This window comes from Haliaeetus albicilla, chromosome 3, assembly GCF_947461875.1.
Source record: "Haliaeetus albicilla chromosome 3, bHalAlb1.1, whole genome shotgun sequence".
NCBI lineage: Eukaryota > Metazoa > Chordata > Aves > Accipitriformes > Accipitridae > Haliaeetus > Haliaeetus albicilla.
In genome coordinates, this window is record NC_091485.1 from 58030365 (window position 1) to 58045820 (window position 15456).

At 35.7% G+C, this 15456-nt stretch overlaps 1 protein-coding gene across 2 annotated transcripts in view; it reads right to left on the reverse strand.

The window, feature by feature from the left end:
* NUDCD1 (NudC domain containing 1) overlaps positions 1-15456 on the reverse strand; it is a 54219-nt gene that overhangs the window by 25431 nt on the left and 13332 nt on the right. For both annotated transcript variants that reach the window (XM_069779921.1, XM_069779920.1), the window contains exons 3-6: positions 9921-10106; positions 7225-7408; positions 3149-3334; positions 277-484 (exon numbers count right to left, since the gene is read on the reverse strand). In XM_069779921.1, coding sequence (XP_069636022.1) covers positions 277-484; positions 3149-3334; positions 7225-7408; positions 9921-10106 — 764 coding nt within the window. The remainder of the gene's footprint in view (positions 1-276; positions 485-3148; positions 3335-7224; positions 7409-9920; positions 10107-15456) is intronic.

Below are 15456 nucleotides of genomic sequence, written 5' to 3' on the forward strand. Positions count from 1 at the left end.
TCTATGTTGCTGTAGAAATTAGCTGGTCATGTAGCTTATAAGCAAGTAACTAAGAGGAGGAGATTACTTTCACAATTAGCTAAAGAAACAGTATTGTGAGACAGCATTGGAAAAGCCTGTGAACTATTTTCAGCAGAGAACATAGATTCTTGTAAGGAGGGATGCAGGGTGTAGCATTAAATGAGTCCATTCCCAGAGGGGCCAGAAGTCAGAGTTACAGTATACACTTTGAAATCAATTCCTATCAATAGGAAAACTAAAAACCATATACAACACCTTTGGTTCTCTCTAATTATCCATGTGCAGCTTTCATGGTCCACAGATGAATAGAGTTTTCCTTCCATCAAAGGAGGTTGGTCTTTCAGTGTAACACATATATTACCAGGAGAAAAGCGTACTTTTATGTCATCCTTAGTGATGTCTTGAGGAATGCGAACTGTTATTGTCACATCATCTTCAGTCTGCTGCCAGTAATAGAGTGGGTCTACAATTGGAAACATGCAGAAAAATACAAACTAGATTACAAATGCCGTCCTGGATTCCACAGCACACAATGCTGGAAGATATGGAATAGAAGTTTGTGGAAGAGTGGAAATTTACTTTTATTCTGAATAATTTACATAAAATATATTCAGATTATAAAATAGAGAAACATTTTTTAGCAATCAAGTTCATTTATGTCCCTCATCTGAAGAGCAATTTATATTCATATCTATACTCAAATATACTGATAGAATTATACAATGGCCATTAACTATTACTCTGAGTTTATTGTAGCATTACAAAATTGATAAACAAGATGTACTTAAATACACTGAAACATTAATGTTTAATAATTTGGTTGAAGAGACATCAGGTGCAGTGGTACTGACAAGCTACAGACTGCTCAGAAGTATACACCATTCAGAGATGTGAACATTTTTTTCTTACCTATTTTGCCAGAAGCTATGCTGACCATTCAACAGAAATGATTTTAGAAGACCAGGTAGTCTTCATCTGCCTCAGCTGATGGAGATGAAATAAAACTGCCTGCCCAGAGGTAATGATTGACTTTTACTCCTGGGTATAGAATCTGCTTGATGTCTATGTTGATTATTAAACTGCTACAAGAAGTGGCCTTTTAAGAGAAATGTTTATACAAAAGGAATGCTATGACAGCATGACTGGGTAGTTCACAGTTGTTCACAGAAAACACAAATACAGATGCATTGATTTTCTGAAGAGCGATCTCGTACATGTTACCTTCCTATTTAGAGGAAAAGTATGGACAGACCCTTTGGAAGCTCTCAAGTTGTCACAACACAGTACAAGATTTCAGTGATCTAAGCTTCACGTCAGCAACTGTGATTCTGGAAGGACAGTGTTGTCCGTTACCATGAGTTTCCTGTTTGCAATGGATCAGTCACAGGTGCTACAAATATACTTCCCAGAAACTATTAGTATCTGAGATACGACAGCCTTCAAAATTCTAAACTTGACACAGATTGTATCTGATATTAAGTCTTCATTTATAAGAAAACTGAATGACACCAAAAAAGTAGCTTAGACTTCCCCTCTCCCCCATCTTCAAGACAGCCTTCTCAATGTCAAAAATGTGCAGAGGAGACTATGAGAGAACAAATTAAAAACCAAAATACCAATGTGCAACAACTGCCTTAATATTTCTTTATCTATTGCTGCAAACTCCTATAAAAATTAGAGTTCTATTGCCAGCACATCTTGTTTCATTATCTGATATCTATTATGCTGCAATTTTACAGAACCATGCAACTAAAATTACAGCCTACATTAGGTTTAGCAAAAGACAAATTCTCTTTTTAAAGAGGTATTAGACTTCCCTTCAAACTAGGAGTCCAGGTTTCAGTACTTTCTTTACCATTAGATTTTTGTGCCATGAGAAGTTGGTGTTGTTACAAACAGTACTCCACACATTACAGATTGCTGGGCTTTGGCAACACCATACGCACACATACACACATGAAATGAGCTATGCTGAGAACCATATAGTGCTCTTTACTGTGTTTCTTTAATCACACCTAGCACAAAACTCAAGAAGCTCTTAAAATCCTTAAAACATTGAACTAGCTAATTCAGGTGACAACTTCATAGACACTGCATTGTGGTGCTCAGTGCACTAAAGTGCTCCTTTGCCTCAAGACTTATACATACAGACTATTCTTAATACAATTACATGTACAACTCCACAGTTATCACAGTGTGTAACATTAATACATTCCAGAAAATTGATCTTTTTGTATTGTTTCCCACACAGATTTTTGCACCATTGACAAAGATTGTGTTAGTATCATTCAGTTAGGACTGGTTCATTAAGCAATGCCTTATATTCAGAAGCAAAAATCAAATCTGAAATAATACAATATAACTACATAAACATACATATTACAGAGTTCAGTGATATTTAAGATAAAAATTAATTAACAGTTTTTTACATACTTAATTTCGCTTTGATCTTAAAGAAAAAAGTATGGATGCCTTTTGTTGAAGCTTATTATTTTTTCTGAACTGCCTTCCCACTGGAGAAAAGATAATCCTTTACAGGATTCTCATTCTTTAAAAAGAAAAACTGGTTGGGCTTTTGGGGAGGGGGGGGAGGGTGTTGGTGGGGGGTTTTGTTGTTGTTGTTGTGGTAGGTTTGGGGGGTTTTTTTGTTTGGTTGGTTTAAAATTTAGAAAGGCAGGAGTAAATTACATATCAGAAAGCTTTCTGATGAACAACTATTTGGGGGAGTGAATGGGTGCCACACCGCCCTCTCTCATCTAGGAAGACTAGCTTCTTAATTTAAGTACTTTAGCCAGATGCCTAAATTTAGGCGTTACCTGCTAGCATATACTTAGTACAGTTCTGTTTGCAAAATATCAATATCCTTTTCCTTAGGACAACAAAACTCTTTAAGTGTCTCCTATCCAAAAAAAGCTTCTCATATAGGTTTATGCACAACACAACTTCCCAGGGTGAAAGCAAACAAAACAAAGCCAATTTGTCCTTAAAAAAAAAAAATAAATAAATCTGGAAGATAGATATTAAGACAAACATTTATTGCTAGAGTTTCCAAACAGATGGTAAACTGACAAGCTATTTTCTAAGCCAAAAGAGAGCAGCCTATCATAATCTGCCAGATAAGTTTTACCTTTCTTTTCATTTGTTGCTTTTGCATCATCATTTTCTTCTAATTTATCATCTTCATCTTGCATAAATTTGAATGGTTTGTAGGAAACAATCATTAGGCCATCCCCACTCGGCTCTATTGCTGCATAATGGGGGACTGATTTTCCTTGTAAAACTCTCCTTTTAAAGATGTCATATCTATGATCTCCTATAAAATTAAAATAAAACATTAGTGGTAATATTTTTCTAGAAGACAAATTATTATATGAGAATCTCATTACAGTTAAAAATACTAAGCAATCCTACCAGTTAAATCACAGTACCATAGTTTAAAAAGAAATCTCTTCTGTTTTTCAATGCATTTGTTACATATGTAGACCCTAAAATTAATCTAACATTGCCCTTTTTTTCTTATGATGCCTTTATTGATCACAGCTAGCCCAGCAATTCACAAAACCACTCACAGCCTCTGTACAAACAAGTTTTCCAGATACTTTTTGAGCTGGTCTAAAAACTTGAGAAGCAATGAAATAGTGAGTGGTAACACTTTATTCATAATGGAAAATGTCCATCTTCCTCAACTTTTGTAAAACACTGCCCTTTAAAAAGGAGGTCCCAGATGTTAGCTACTGGCATCAAGGACCATGCCATTCCCTACTGTGCTCCCAAACACATGAGTACTGATGACGCAAAACACCAGTAAGATGACAGGTTCTAGCACAATGTTTGTTCTTTTTCCACTAGAATCTTACTGCCCACAGAGTCCTCAGGAACTGATCAACTTGTGAATAATAACAGATTATACAAATGGATTTTTAGCAAAAAAATTAACAACTTGATAAAATGCTCACAGGTGATAAAATTATCCCCAGAAATTCTATAGTTCTTCACATTTATGCTTCATCTCTTCATTATAAGAAATCACTGTACTTGTAACTACAACATTACTTGAAAGAAACTGGGAACTCATTAGCAGAGACATTAGACAAGACCAGATTATGATGGTAAAAATCATCTGTGCCACTCTAGTATTCCAAAATGTGTTCCTGTTTGACCTCAATGTCAAGCTTAGAGAAATGCTGAAGTCATAGGAGAATACAGATAATAATGGATAAACCAAGTGTAATTTCAGTCTTCTCAATTGGTTATCCTGTTTGCTAAGCAAGAAGTGGAATAAAGAGTAATAATCAGACTATAATGTAATTCTGGTACTTAGTGGTGTTAATTAAAGCCCCCCTCTTTTTCCTGAAAAGTTTGGGCAGGGCATTAACTGAAGAGATGCAACTATTCTAATTAGAGACAGAGTAAGAGACCTATTCAATCAGGAGACTCCAAGCAACAGGGTAACCTGCTTTAAAGGACTAACAAATTACCTCTGCTTAAATACGTGACCAAAAAGAGCAAGTCTTTGTTGTACTGGGAAGTTAGCCACTCATTGAACAAGCTGTTATTTAACTAATCAAATTTAACTGTGCACTGAAATATACCAAATTTGTTAGCATGTCTCTCTTACAACATTTGCTCACTTGTTAGAAGGCTCTACAACCTCAAACCTTGTCATTGTGTGACCAAACATTTTGATGATTGATTGAAAATACTCTACAACACTTCTAAAATTTTTTAGTAAGTCTTTATAATCTTTTTGGTAAGTTTATACTACATGATTTTTCTTGTAAAGAAGGTCAGAAGAAAGCATGTAACATTTTCCAAGTCTAATAAAGCAGCATGGTGGTTCTTCATTTCAAGCTTTTACAGTGAGGATTCCTAAAACATTAGCTAATTAAGGAAAACAACAAACTTTGAGGGGGTACACCTTTGTCACAACCCTCTGAAGTACCACACGAGATGTGAACAGATCTCACCACTGCTTCCATTCAGATTTATTTTCATGCTTCCATTTTTTGTTCTTTGGTAATACAATAGTGGTAGGTGTGATCACTTTGTCTAGCCAACCAGGCACGGCAGAGACTCTCACAGTTGTTGGTGTCAAGACACATAACTATGTCTTAAGGTTTTGCTTTGATGAAGGATAGATTTGGTAATTTGAGAAATGGCTTGTTAATTAACTACTTATTTTTACTACAATCTGATTTGATAAACTGCACCCACAGGCAGAGTTTCAAGAAGAGTTAAGCATAGCAATTGCCTACTGATGAAAGAGAATGTAAAGTATTGTTAATTCCTCAAAACAGCTTTTATCTTTGAGATTGGTTCATGCATCAGTCTGATTTGCGGGATATTTAAAGAAATCAAAAACTTATTTCTCTTTTCATAATTAAAGTTTGCTTTGAATCTTGTTATTTACATCTCTGCTGACTGTAATTACAAAAATTTTGTCTGTTCCTTGGAAATGCTGGAGAACTGGCAAGATTTTTGGAAAGATTTTTAAATCTACTTTTATGGAAAAAGACTCATTCCAAGAACATTTGTCATAAGTTATAAAAAATACACTATAAAGAACTTCTTTACAAAAATATACAGTATTACAAAATATAATAAAAGTTTGTGTTAGTGCTTTCTTTAAGCAATGGTCTTCAGTTCCAGACTGGCAGTATTACTGATTTAATTCTTCTTCCAAGATATAACCAGTAATGTTCAGAGGTTTCTTTCTCTTGTTGAGCTGGTCCACAAAAGCATAAGGCAATCTCACATGGCTTTCTGGCACTCTCAGAAATATTTCCATCACCCAAGGTTTCAAGAGCAGACAACATGAATAAAGCCACTCAGGGTAACAAAGCTGGTGAAAGGGCTGGAAGGAATGTCTTGTGAAGGGAGGCTAAGGAATTTGGGTTTGTCTAGTTTGGAGAAAAGGAGGCTGAGGCACAACCTCATTGCTCTCTACAGCTTCCTGAGGAGAAGTGGAGAGGGAGGTGCTGATCTCTTCTCCCTGGTATCCAGCGATGAGACATGCAACAGTGGTTCAAAGCTGCACCAGGGGAGGTTTAGACTGGACATTAGGAAGTATTTCTTTACCAAGAGGGTGGTCAAACACTGGGACAGGCTTCCTGAAGAGGTGGCTGATGCCCCAAGCCTGTCAGTGTTTAAGAGGCAGTTGGACAATCCCCTTAATAACATGCTTTAACCTTTGGTCAGCCCTGAAGTGGTCAGGCAGTTGGACTAGATGATCGTTATAGGTCCCTTCCAACTGCAATAGTCTATTCTACTCTTTTCTCCTATACATACTATATATGTAGGAGATTGAGGAACATTTAGATAGTAACACTGCAGTATGCAATCAACTGCTTTAGTTCAAGTAGCTAAAGATTCTACCGGTATCAAAATTATACTTTTTGGAAGATAATGAATGAGACAGTATCACAGTCTTCCCAAAAAGGTTAATGTAATTTAATCCACACATATTTAAATCAGACACTGAAGCATGGGGTCTTGTATGCTTTATGGAAATCATGATATTTAATGTAAGTATGGTCATATTGAACAGTAAATTACCCTTTGCCAAACTTTATTAGGATAATACATTAATTAGTAGGTATTAATACACTAACTAGTATGTTTTTAATGTGTTGATCTAAAATTAACTGAATAACCTCATACTCTTTTACTGCAGGAAAATCTAGAATATGAAGTATTTACTTTTCATGCTACAGTTCTTCTTTTTATCTCATACTAATTCCAATCCCACAACACTGTCAATTGGAGGCTAAAAAAACAACAAAAACCCCAAAACATAACCAAACAAAACCCCATATCTAGCTGTACAACATTTTGAAAAGTATAAAAGACATCAGTTAGACATAGTTCTGTATAACCTTGATTTTGCAATTCCTGTTTAGCTTGATCTTGTCTTTCATAACATCACAAAGTCAAGTTCTATCTTGTTTACTAATTACCTTAACCACACACATATAAAATTTTACTTCTTCCTGTCTTCCAAACGTTCATCAGATTTTAAGTCTACAACCAGTAACTTGATCTCAAAATGTAAGAATAAATTACCTATGTAAAATCCAAGCAGAACTTTTGAGGAAAGGAAATATCAGAACCTGAGGAACAATCAACTTCCAAGACAAGGAATAAAAGCATGATTTTTTTTTTTTTAAACATTACTCACCAGTAATATAAATGTAAAACACTTACCCTCTTTGCTTATCTCTGCAATTGTAACCCATTCCAAGGTAATATGAAATCCACTTCCTTTTGTGTCCAATTCATCTTTTTCTACCCTAAGCAGCAGCACAGCTACTGAATGCTTATCAGATTTTACAAATGAAACACTGTGTGCTATAATAAATGGACTTCCTAGCTCTTCATTAAAAACAATCTAGAAAAAAATGTAGTAAAAAGTTAGTTAAAACTGTAAGTCTTGCTCTTTCTCAGAAAGCAGTGAAAGGCTTCAGTGAATGTCAAATCAGTAAAAGTTTGCTTCCCACAAACCTCTCTGCCAATATGAATACACAAACATCATACATTTTTGGTTCCTCCCTTCTTGGCTATCAAGCCACTGTTCTGAAATGCTTTTAATTATTGTTTATATTATAAAATCATTGTAAGGGCCCATTAAACAAAGCACAAATATCCACAAAATCATCTGCATTATGGCTGTTTACTACTACAATAAGCAGAGGTACAACAACTGATGAACAGAACAGGATCCATAAAAACAGCGTACTAACTCAAGACAAAAATGTAGGCATTTCACCAAGGCCCTCACTACTTCTCTAGACACCCCAACATCCTGAAAATTTTTATAGACCTTGACATGTGCAAACAAGAAGATTAGGAGGTCCAGTGCATTGCTGCCAGTATTTAATCATCAACCAGTACCGAGGGGAGGGGGGGTTCTCTTTATTTGCTGCTATCTTTACAAAGAGATTCAATTTTCCTTCTCTATAAAGTTTTATGAAGGGAAGTAAGAAACAAAAGCCTATAATTAAATGAAGGAGTATAATATTCATGTTTAGGAGGAGCTACGATTAGAAGTTTTTGTATTTTTATGCATACTGTTTGGAAAAGTCTATCCAAGATTTGGATGGGACTAGGTAGGCAGAGTACATAAATATTACTGTCATTGAAAGGCTAATAAGCACCACTGTAAATGTGGAATAATTTCATACAGAAGGACTGTACATCTTGTAGCTCAAGACATTTAGCATTTGGTACCTATAGCTGGAAGTTTTAATTCTAGAGACTATGTATTTCATCTTTTCTCAAAAAAGTACTCATTCAGCAAAAACCCGCAAAAAGATTAAAAAACAATAAAAATCCAAACAGCAGAGAAGAAGAAGAAGAAGAAGAAGAAATGAAACATTTGTTATTTGCTAGAACATTAACAATGAAAACAAAAGAATAAATGACAAGGAATTCAAGCTGCAGTGGCTGAATGAGTATAGGCTCAATCCAGCTGTTACTGAAACCTGGTAAGGTCTGAGGATTTATAGGGTTAGGATGTTAACACCACTGTAAATCACTGGGTGCTCTAAATACTCAAAATGTGAATTTAAATGGACAGAACGTCAGCATATAAATCTCATAGTTTTGTTACACTGACAACTCCAATGTAACTTATTTACGTATCAGCATTCTCACACAGAACAGAATAAAAACCAGTTGGTATTTATTACCAACCATCTAAAGAACAGGATGGCCAATTTCCTAGCTACTGAACTCTCAAAAGATGTAGGGGAAGGAGCTAATCCATCATGCTGAAATCTTCCACTTCAGAACATATACCTGAGTTTCTGCCAATACTAAACCCTCCTTAATTGCTTAGGAAACTGCCCTCTAATAAAGAAAACAGATGCAAAATGTGTGCGCTTCATACCAGACTCGTCTTTCATGAGTAAAGAGAAACTAACCACAGACCATGAGACTCATCATAGCTCAGGTAGAAATGTAACTTAAGTTATATTTGTTGTGTTCAAGCAGGATAACAAATACCATTATTAGTGTACTAAGATCACTTCGATGTGGATAAAAAAATGCTCCTTATTGAGACTCTTTAAAAGAATTAATTATGTAAAGAATTTAATCATGAGAAACATAAAAACATACTTCAGTTACAACCAACAATTTTAAGTAAAAATATGAAGCACCAATAATTTTCCAGAGCCAAGTGCACAGTATGAAGATTTTCCCTACTAGAGAGATGGAAATATTATTGCTTACATTATACCTGCTCTGCAGTTAACCCTCAGGGTTACTTATAAAAATTTTTTAATCAGCAGTTTTGGTTAAGCTTTATTCTAGTCTCTGTGGATGTATTACATAGGATGAGGCAAATTAAATGGTGAATATTTCAAGCACAATTACATCCACACAAATAAACATTAGACAAACCAGTAATCTCTTAACTTCAAAATGAAAGTAGCTTTTAGCTTGGTTGACAATAATTTCAGACTTTGTAAAAAATATATATATATTATTCCACAGGCCAGTTGAAATAGCAAACAATAAAAGATGGGGGGGGGGGGGAAAATCCTAGACAGACATATGAATAGGGAAGGGAAAGGGGAAATGTTTTTTTTTTCAAAAAAGTTCAGCTAGACAAGCACTTAACCACCTATTTAGAAACACTTCAGATTCTTCTTCAGTCAAAAGGCTGTTCCCTTTCAAACACTGGAATTTTAGATATTTTGTGCATAAAGAAATCATTAATTTAGTCATTAGTATTAAACTCAATGATTTTTATACTTGAACACAATCCTGTATCAGTGATACAGTTATGATTTAAAGCTTAATTCTTCACAACATTACATACATGCAATTCTCATAAGAAATGCAAAAATAAGAATTATTTGGTAGATGTACAATTCTTAAATTATTGCAAGACTTACCTCCCATTTTTCAGATGCACTGTTTCCACGCTTGCCTGATTTAATTAAATACAGTCTTCCTGTACCATCAGAAAGGGTAACCCATGTGGAAGATGAGAAGTGTACTGAGGCACAAAGGCGATTATCATAAGCTGTCAAGTCTGTAGGTAGCCTGAAAACTTCTCTTGGCTTTTGTAGAGCAGTATCCTATAAGCAAACAGTCACATACTAAGACTTACTGAAATTGATAAATACTTCATAAAGTATTACAGACAAGAATAACAAATCTCAGTAGCAATTCACCAGTTTCTCTGTACAGTTGATCATATTTGGAAAAAAGTGGGTAGCAAGCATCATTCCCTCATATGTGAAAAAGGTAGTGGAATTTAATCATTGAATTGGTTTCTATTTACCGAAAACATAAGTCTTCTATAATTGATATTTCAGCACTCATTTTTTTCCTTCCATTTTACAGCACTAATTACATTTTTCATTAAAAAAAGGCTTTTCACTTCTTTTCCTCTAGCATTTCCAAATAATCACTTACCTCAAATAATTCTAGTGCCAATAAAAATGTGGAGGCTTTAAAAGAAATGAAAGCCGCAGAATTGTACTCAAACTAGTTGATAAAAACTCACTTCTAAATTATTTATTTTTTATTTTATTTTTTTAATTATTTATTTTAAATAATTTTAGCCTATTCTCTTACACAACTGCATATTCAAGCTGATCTATCATTTCTCAGCTTTCCTAGAGTGGTTATTTTATTCAGTAAGTTAGAGAAGTAACAACTGTGATTAGCTAGCAAAGAAAAGCTGTACTAATTCATATCATATTTGGAAATAACTTTTCCATCACATTATGATTATACTACACATCAGGAAAAACTTATTTAGCATACTGTATCAGTGGCACACTGCAATCTTATTTTTTAAGCCAAACTACAAGCATGGATAGTTTTTGAGCATGAATAAACAGAGACACTGTAGTGAACAAAGTGCACAGATGATATAATTCTCCAGTGAACAATGAAGACATACGGGATTTTAAAAAACAATACATATCACTAAATTAAAAAAAAAATCCAATATTTCCTGCTGTATTGGATAATAGTGCAAAATGAATGTTAGATTACCAATTTCATCTATATTTCTAGTAATTGTTCTCAGAAGTCCTGCTTTAGTTCTGTGTTGCCTTCTTCATTTCCTGCTAATTCTAACAGAAGAAACTGCTTTTATGCTGTTATTTGGACTTCCACCTGTTGTCATTAGGTACAAAGGCATGTCTTCCAGGGTATCTTTTAGGGATTATTCTTTATCTTGTGCATTCACTCTCACATGCAGCCCTTTCTTTGCTGAATAAGGCTTTGTAACTCTCTGCTCATTATTTGGCTTGCAAAATGCCAGCAACGCCGCTGCCTGCTTAGGACTATGATTTACCTCCTTTTTTGTGAGTTGAAGTAATCTCTGACTATCCAAGAGGCTTGACAGAAAAAAAAAACCTGACCAGATCTTTATGGTTTGAAAAGAACTTGGCATCACAGTTTAAAAAAAAGTCTTTATCAGCAACAAAAAAAGCCATGCTTTATCAGCAATACAGCTCAATCAGCTACTTGCTAAGGAGATCAGGCTGCAGTATTAAAAGCACAAACAAAATATTCTTACAGAAAAATATAAGATGCAGACTGGAGATTCAGCAACATCACAGTCACATCTCTAGAAATAGAACTTAATTGCTTCAAGTTTTTCAACTGAACTAAGTAGCTGCTAAATAAAACAGGCTGACAGTCTGTGACCAGTGGAGTCCCCCAGGGATTGATACCAGGCCCACATTGTTCAACATCATCATAAATTACCTGGATGATGAGATTGAAAGCACCCTCACATTTGCTGATGACACTAAACTAGGTGATGAAGTAGACATGTCATAAGGGAGAGCCATCTTGCACAGAGACCCAGATAGCCTGGAAAAGTGGGGCAGCAAGAACATTGTGAAGATAAACAGACAAGTGCAAGGTCCTGCACTTGGGAAGGAATACCCAAGGAGCCCAGTACAGGCTAGGATCTGTGTGGCTGCAGAGCAGCCTTGCTGAAAGGGACCTGGGTCCTGGTGGACAGCAAGCTGAACATGAGTCAGCTGTGCGATGCTGCAGCAACAAAGGCAAATCAGATCCTGGGCTGCATCTGCAGGAACATTACTAGCAGAGATAGAGATGTGATCATCCCACTCTACTCAGCGCTTGTCAGGCCACACCTGGAGTACTGTGTCCAGTTCTGGTCCCCAGAACTGAAAAGAAGACATGGGCAGACTGGAAAGGGTCCAAAGGAAGGACGTGAAGACGATCACAGGGCTGGAGAACATGGCCTATGGGGGAAGACTGAAGGAGTTAGGTCTTGTCTTCCTGGAGAAGGCTCCGGGGGGACCTCATCACAGTATTCCAGTACTTAAAGGGCAGCTGCAAAGAGGATGGAGGCTTTGGTCTTCGCAAGAAGTCACATAAAGACAAGGGGCAATGGGTAAAAGTTGCACCAGGAGAAGAGGTTTCATCTCAACATAAGAGAATTTTTTTACAGTGAGAACAATCAATGACTGGAACAACCTCCCCAGGGACATGGCAGAGCCCCCATCACTGGAGATTTTCAAGATGCAACCGGACAAGGTGCTAGATAATCTCATCTAGGCTCCTTTTCCCATGAAAGGTTGGACCATATGAACTTCTGAGGTCCCTTCCAACCTGGGCTGTTCTATGATTCTAAAACAAACAGTGGATTCTAATGATATAAACTTAAAAAAAAGAAAAAATATTTACCACCTTGCCCCTTATACTGATTCACAGACTTCAGGATCTGATCTGAGGTCTCCAAAAAGGTCTTCCAGTGATAACAAGCAAAACCAATTCCTGTTGTTCCTGTTCTGTATCTTAAAGCAACACCTCTCAAAGTTATGGTCCTTTCCCCTCATCTCACAGACAGTTTTATATATATAAAAATATATATATAAAAAACATAAATGAAACAAAATTAGATACAACAGGTTTCAAAGATATTTTGCAGACTAGTGTACCTACATATATTTGAACAAATTAACTAGTCATCTCTGGAAAAAAAGGTGCCTGATTGGCCTTTACAGATCAACATTTCCCTTTTTAAACCCAATCTATCTTCTTAATCCTACAACAAATAGACTGTGATGAGAACATAACTAATGGTCATAGAGCCAATTAACTATTTTGTTTTATGTTACTAAGCTCATTTCCAGTCAGTTGATCTACAATTATTTTAGAAGCTCCACAAATCAGAAAACTCTGCTTAACAATAAAGAAATTCTTCCCTTGTTACTAGAAATCAGCATTAGTGTCACTAAAATGAAAATATATTTAAGTAGAAATATAATTTTAAAAACAGAAAAACAATTTGAAAAAAAAAACCATTACAGGAACAGTTGTGAAGATATTTATGAGTATGTAAAAGGAAGCACAAACAGAAGCATATTTTTGTATTGAAAACCTGGGGGGTGAGAGAAAACAAGTAGTTATTCTGTGCCACACAAAATGCACTCTCTTACTATAGTAAGGGTGGATACAGTATTAAGAAATAGCAGTGAAAAAGTATCAGATTAAACCAGCATCTCATTACAGGCCCTGAAATTTCAGCCACAAATTATAATATTTTCTAAGCATCTCCAGTCACTCTATTTTCACTCAAGCAATGGATAGCTTGGGGGTGGAGGGGAATCATCTATACACGTATATACTTCTAGTAAAAGACACTCATTCTGCTCTATGAAATAAGGCAGTCAAAAATATACATACAAAGCACCATCTTTTAAAGAGTTCTTTGCACTTGTGCATGTGTATGCAATATAAAAAGAGCACATTTGTGCATGCAAAGTATGCCGTGGCCTCACTTGTTGAGAATCCTGTATTTGAGGGGATTTCAAATCCTTTGTATTTTCCAGATGTTATTAACATCAGATGTGCATTTAAAACATGTTCAAAGGTAAGCAAGAGAAATTGGATTTGGGTAAGTACCATTTTAATAAGCAACAGCAAAAAAGACCAGATGACAAACAGATAGGCTGCTTGCCTACTTGAATTCATATTAGAGATTACTGTGTACTACAAAAAAAAGTCACAAGGGCTATTATGAAACATGCAATGGAAAATATGCAAATTTGATTTTTAATTATTGGAAGCATTCAGGGTCACTTTGTAGATTCAGTTGCATCACTATGCCCCTTGAACTATTCCACTAATTTATAACACATTCAGGAGGGGAGAATGAAAGAATTAAAAAAAACAAACAACAACAAACCAAACCAAACCCACAACCCAAACAAAACAAAAATCCCACAAACACTAGATACAACAAATTTGGGCTTCCCCATCTTTATTTTAAGGTTTCACTGAGAGTCAGTGTTTTCTACAATAAAAGCATTCCATTTTAACTAGCAATGACAACTTTGCCTAGGAAAAAAAAAAAATCAAAATCCCATGCATCATATAATGGAAAGAAGCATCATCATCCCTGTTAACAGTGATTTATGGAGCTATACTATGTAATATTACAGAAGACCACACTTCTGTCAGCCTTCAAGTGAATCTTAACAATAAGCTTCAAATATTTTCAGATGCAATTTAAAAAAAAATAATTATCAACGATTTAATCTTCTAAAGCTCACATCAGACTTATCAGCACTGAACAGGAACGTCAAGACTCAATGTATCTCCTGAAAAAAAGTGAAAAATAATCTTCATTACATATTACAAAGCCTCCCTCTCAATAGGCAAGAAAGGAAGCACTCTTATTCACAACTTTTCTGTTCACTAATTTAACTTTAGGCATTTATTGGAACAGTCTCTAATCTCATTCCAACCATGAAAAGGATGGACTTACTTGAAGCTGAAACAAAACCTGCCCTCAAAAACCTCCTGTGTCAGATCTGCTTTTTGACTTACTGTTTCTCCATTCACCAGCTGGTTAACAGGGGCTAATAGCAACTCCCTACTTCAGAAGTTATGAGGGGATGCTGAGATACTATAGTCATATATTATACTAGCAAGAACTAGCTAAAACAGCTATAGTCATTTTAACAGAAGTCAGGTTTACTCACTGCGATTAGGTTTAAATGGCAGCAACACAGTTTCTTTAAGAAAAAACTAGATGCAGCTTCTCATCAGACCCATTTGTTCATCTCCCTTCACTTCTCTACAAAGTTTCTTTGTTTTACTATTTTTCACTGCCAAGTCTCTCTCTTTTCTACTAGCCTTTAATTCTAGCTCTGCCCACTCCTCTACTTCTTGACAGCGTATTCTGCTTCCTTTTGGCCTCTCTCAGTCTCTTCATCTATTCCAGATTTCATCTGGGTGCCTTCACCATTACAACCCCTTTCCTTTCAGCAGCTCCTCTGCCTCACCTGCCTATGACACTAACCCTGATTTTGAGCCTTCTAAGCAGCCTAGGTTTCAAATTTGTGTAGAAATTCTGAGCAAACTGTTCCTCCACAGGCAAAGTCAGGCAGACCAAGCCAGGGTGTGCTCTAGTTGCTCAGGATAAGG